General features: G+C 43.0%; 1 protein-coding gene across 2 annotated transcripts; it reads right to left on the bottom strand.

Annotated features, from left to right (window-relative positions):
• Positions 1–2,553: 2,553 nt before the first annotated feature.
• CFL2 (cofilin 2) lies at positions 2,554–5,195 on the bottom strand. Of its 2 annotated transcripts, none has more exons than XM_051822159.3 (4): positions 5,037–5,195; positions 3,825–4,132; positions 3,639–3,715; positions 2,554–3,548 (listed from the first exon to the last, which is right to left on the bottom strand). In XM_051822159.3, exons 2-4 carry the CDS (start codon positions 4,082–4,084, stop codon positions 3,436–3,438), a joined length of 450 nt encoding a protein of 149 aa, XP_051678119.1. In that variant the 5' UTR covers positions 4,085–4,132; positions 5,037–5,195; the 3' UTR covers positions 2,554–3,435. The 2 variants fall into 2 exon arrangements, with proteins under 2 accessions (XP_051678119.1, XP_051678118.1); XM_051822158.3 differs by having other exon boundaries at positions 5,140–5,195.
• Positions 5,196–5,502: the final 307 nt, after the last annotated feature.

The raw sequence follows: 5,502 nt of genomic DNA, 5'->3' as shown, positions 1-5,502 counted from the left end.
CATGCTTCAAGGAAAGAAAACAATTGGTGTTCCACAGCAAAGGAAAAGCCTCAGACTCCACTGGCCAAGATGCGACAGAACATCTATAAACTCGTGCTGTCTTGAAAACATTATCTGGGCATTGAGGCACAATGAGGTAAGCCACGGCCTGCAGTGCCAGCATCCCATACGGATATCAAGTTCTACCTGCTCTACTTCCCGTCTTGCTCCCTGCTAATGCACCTAGCAGCAGAAAATGACCCAAGTACTTGGGCTCCTTCACCCACGTAGGAGACTCAGATGAAGCTCCTGGCTCCGGGCTCCAGCCTGGCCCAGCCCTGGCCATTGTGACCATTTGGGGAGTGAACCAGCAGATGGAAGAGCTCTCTGTCTCTCCTTCTCTAACTCTGCCCTTCAAATAATCTTTTGTTTAAAAGCAATATTCCTTGGAGTCTGCCTACACATCTCTAATAGCTTTAATATTCATATGAAAATGAATATTTATGTTGTTTTACATTTAATCCTAAATTCAGAAGCAAAAACAGACCTGTGAAGAGAGCAAGGTTACCTTTTCAGCAACAAACCTAATGAAAAATGTTCCAACCTGCTGTGATTTACCATTGCTGTTGATTAGTCCTCAACAAGACACTTCAAGTTGTCTCGCAGAGCTCAGCTGCTCGGTTCTAAAGATTGGCTGCTACGAAGGAAAAGCATCAGAGAAACTCAAACCCAGTAGGAGGATTTCTTCCAATCTACTAAAAAGATGCATTAAATACACAATGCTGGCTATCCTATTTTAGATAATGATGGAAGACAACAGCTGATAGCCAGTTTGGGAAAAATGCCAACTGTTCCCATTTGTCTGAAAATGCTAAAATTAATTGCTACAACATTCAATTTCTAAAGAAAATTGGTCTTCTTAAATGAGAATGCACATCAAACAAAATCATGAAAAAAGAGACTAAAAGATAATGGTGCCTCTCTTATCTGCAGTATCATTTTTAAACTTTTAATCTTTTCTAGGATAAGTAAACACATCTCAACAGCTTTAAATATTTTCATATATTTTATTTTTTAAACACTTGTCATTTTGCAAGCTAGCAATAAAATATCGCCCTCAATATTTTACTAAGTAGCACCATAGACCTCTTAAAGCTAACTGGAACATTGTTTCATTGTAAAAACCATTGGAAGATAGTGGTCATTTCAAATGTCAAGTAAGTCTCAAGCAACACATGATCCATTATTAATTTTATCATTATTTTTGGCTCATGCCCAAAAATCTATCTCAAAGATGAACCTAACCATATTATCAGTTTTTGCCAATCTGACAAATCAAAGTATCATAGTTTAAAGTAATACTTAGTCTCTGAAAGTATTACATAATTAAAGGGGCATATAAGAAAGGTAAGGACTCAGCTTTCAAAACAAAAGATACTACATAACTGATTTATAGTCCCTTATTTTTCAGAAGAATGAAGAAATAATGAAAAATTCCATGGTACAAGTATCAGTTGTACATAAGGTTTAGCATCCATCAATAGTCTCATGTTTTGCTTATTAGTTTGGCCTTACCAAAAAGCCATAAAAATGTCCAGGATAACTCACAGGGACAGCTGGAAGCCTGAAATAAAACTGCTCAGTACAAAAAGATCCTAAGCCATTCATATAATTTAAAATGGAAGCCTAGATATGTACCCCTATTTTTAATGTTCTCATCTGAAAAATATTTCAGAAACACAGAAGAAATCTAATATTCAAATTACTTCCCTATCTTTAAAAAATTTTTTTCATTTTCTGTTTTCTGATAAAAGAGCTAACGGGTTAAGTTCTGAGCCACAATTGACTATTACTAGCATGCTTGTTTTGCATACCAGTAGAATCAAGTCCAGTTTTGCCATTTGTGGATAACTATGACAAGATACAAAAGCATGTGTTTGCCATAAATAGCTCTGGCTAACAGCAAACCGCTCACACTGAGCAGATCAAATTCTCTATAAGGAGAGCGGTCTGGACTACAGTCAAATCCCATTGCTAATGTTTAAGACTGCTATATCAATTCTTTTTGCCAATTAAATTCGCAAAATATATTAAGTAATAGTAGCTGAAATACATTTTCTTAAATGTAAGAAGTATTTTTAAAGTTTTGAGGGACAATATTTCATTATGACCAAATAAGCAGTAAGAGCTTCTTGCTTCTACCACTCGATTGCTCATAAAGTAAATGTGAATAAAAAAAAAAACTACCCTAATTTATTCAGAGAACAAAACCAGACATTGAAGAGTACTTGTCCAAGTGCAAAAAATAATTTCTAATCTCCATACTAACACATAAGGAAATAAATAAACATGTTTATAAAAGTACTGTTCTTTAACAATGGTATTTTATATTAGTTGGCTAGGATGGAAAATTTTTAAATCAAATAAATCCAACAAACCTGGAAAATACCACACACGAATGCTGCACACACACAAAAATCCTCAAATGACCAGTGCAGAAATTAATGATGGTTGTTTACCCTAATTGTTTCACATGACATTTACAAAACTTCCAAGGAAAACAAGGCAACGTTCTGTAATATGCCACAATTTTTATTGCAACGTGGCCATTTTTGTGAGGGTGGGGATTCTGATCTCAAAACAATGTTCCATTTAAGGCTCTTTTATACAGAAATTGCCATCATGACTGATACTCAAAATATCTTTAGTGTTGCAAGACTCACATGGTAAACATAAAACTCCTACACTTATTCAGTAGTGTACACTCAATGGAAAACAAAAAGGCACTAATAATAGCTATTTCGTTTAAGAAGGTATGCAGGTAACAGGAATGAACACTGAGGTACTAGGCTAAATTGATGACACAGTTAACAAAACTTAATTGGCATTCCTTTGGGGGGATTAAACTCATTACAAAAAAAAGTGCTTTTAATGCATAGTGTTATATCCGTGCTGCCATGTCACACAAATAGGTTGGCCAAGGCAGGTGAGGTGTATGAATGCTCAAGCCTCAGATTTGCAATCAAGTGCAACTATAAATAATACTGAAACAAGTTGACCATCTCACCAGTGGATAATACTTTCAAGGCATTCAGTTAGCTTACCCTTTGCAGTATTCTAAGCTATTCACATTGACAATCACATTCATTGTAGTGCTTGCTACAAGGGAGGCATCTAACAGTTCTTTTGGCTGAAGTAAGACGGGAAGGCATTCCATGGGTTCTACATAAAGTAACTGCATTCAACAGTCTAATGGCAATCACTGATAGGCTGCTTAAATGAATGTTGCCTCCTTCATTCATTGTGTTAGAAGGGCCCAGTAGAAAGGGGAAAAAAGGAAAAAAAAAAAAAAAGAAAAAAAAAACCCAAAAAACAAAAAAACCCTAATACTATTCCAATGGACTGAGCTGGAGAAATGGAAGCTCCTTAAGATCCAGATGGCACTTGACTGTCATTTTATAGTGGTTTTCCTTCAAGTGAAACTACTACATTGCCTCCCAGCTTCTCTCCAAGTGTTGAACGGTCCTTAATGTCATCCAAGCCATTCACTTGCCATTCGTGTTTAATCCCTACAAAGATAAAGAAAAAAAATTATCCCATTATCTTAATACAACTAAGAAAGAGCAACTTCCTTGCACAAAATATTTAAATGTTTGTACCTGTAAATTTCTTTTTAATGGCATCTTTAGAGCTAGCATAAATCATCTTGCTTTTTAAAGGTGCACTTTCAGGAGCCCTACAGAGGGAAAAAAAATTGTTGAATCACATTTACAAGACAAGCAAAGGCAAAACTGACTAACAATCCTTGCATTTTAAAAGTACTTTTTTCTTTTGTTTTTACACACCAGAATATAAATACTAGGTCTTCTTTCTTAGACTCTTTTGTTTCGTATGTGGCATCGTACAAAGCATATCGGCAATCATTCAGAGGTAGCAACTTCACAAAAGATGTGTAGGGGTCCTCTACAGTATCACCAATGTCACCCACCAAGATCTGCTTTGCTTCCTCTACAATTATTTGTCTTTTGTCATCGCTTAAACAGAAGAGAACTGCTTTCTTTCTTTTTTTGATCTCCTCTTGTGTAGAAGATTTCCTTACTTTCATATCATTAAAAACTTTGATGACTTCATCATTCACTGTAACTCCAGAAGCCTGAAAACAAAAAGCAACAGTAATTCAGATCAAGAATTCTGGTTTTAGCCAAAATTACTGTTTGCCCAGCGAGGAGTTAGGAGTGGTGTAGGGACATAAAAAATTGCAGGGAATCATGCAAACCGTCCAGCCCAATGTGTCAGATTTTATGCATCGGTCACGATCCTTCCAAAGCATTCTAACTCATCCTGCCCATTCATCCTCAAGGGCTTTGGAGGTGGAAGCCAACAGAAGGAAGAGCGAAAGGGACAAACCCAAGTTGCCCCATCCCTGAAATGTTTCCTATTTCACTGGGTGATGTCAGAGCCGCAGGAGCAGCAGCAAAAATACCTTCTGTATTGTGTCAACTCTGCAGGCCTTAAAAAAACGCTTTGGGATTTCAGTTAATGCTTCTACTATTTTTTTTTTCTTTAAAGTCATCCCAGCCGCTGCTGTTTCCTCATAAGGAAAGAGAAGCAAGTGTAAACTCCAAACCGCCCACGGCTACAACATAATTGCCTCACAGCTCAAACGCAGACACCTCGCCTAACGGGACGAGTGGAAAAGCTTTTTACCGCGAAAAGGCATTTTTAAAGAGTTGCCCCACCTCCTCAACCTCCCCGCCCGCCCTCTAACCACAGGCCAGCCAGACCCCGACCCAGAGCCCTCGAAGCCCGGGCTCATTCTGACAGCGCGCAGGTTAAGGAAAAATCCACAGCGAAGGGCAAACAAGGCGCGCGCGCCGGGCTGCCCCCCGCGGACCCCTCAGTGGCCCCGGCTGCCCGCCCCGGCCCCGGCCCCGGCCCCCGGCCCGCGCCCTCCCCGCCCCCAGGAATCCGAAGAGCGCCAGGGCCCGGCCTGACAGCGGGGAGGGCAGGCCGGCCGGCTGGAGAGAGCAGCGGGGCCGCAACGCAGGAGCGCCCACCTCCGCGGCCCGAATCAGGTTAAAATGGCGGCCTCCCTGCCAGGGCCGCGCGGGGGTCTCCGCTCGCCGCGCTCCGGCCTCTCCGCCGGCGCGCCCGCCTTACCATAGTGCCCGCGGCTGTGGCTGCGGCGGCGGCGGCTCAGACTCGGGCGCTGTGGCACTGGGAGGAGGAGAAGGAGGGGCGGGCACGGGGGCGGCCGCGAGTGCGGGGCACGCTGGGAGCTGCAGCCCGAGGGAGGCGGCGAGGCGCGGCGGCCGCAGGCGCGGGCGGGGCCGTCACGTGGGCGGGGCCGTCACGTGGGCACGCCCCCGCCCCGGCCGGCGCCGCCCCGCTCCCGGGCCCGGCCTCCTCGCGCGCGGTCCCGGCGCCCGGCCCGCCTGCGTCCTCCGGGCGACCCCGGAGCGCCGGCACCGCAGGCCCGAGGGCGGGCGCGGGGCCCGGCGGCGCCGACTCAGGCCTCCCTGC

Source organism: Oryctolagus cuniculus, chromosome 12 (genome assembly GCF_051225735.1).
Source record: "Oryctolagus cuniculus isolate XC-2025 breed Fujian yellow rabbit chromosome 12, ASM5122573v1, whole genome shotgun sequence".
Lineage (NCBI taxonomy): Eukaryota > Metazoa > Chordata > Mammalia > Lagomorpha > Leporidae > Oryctolagus > Oryctolagus cuniculus.
This window is presented reverse-complemented; position numbering and strand designations above follow the sequence as displayed.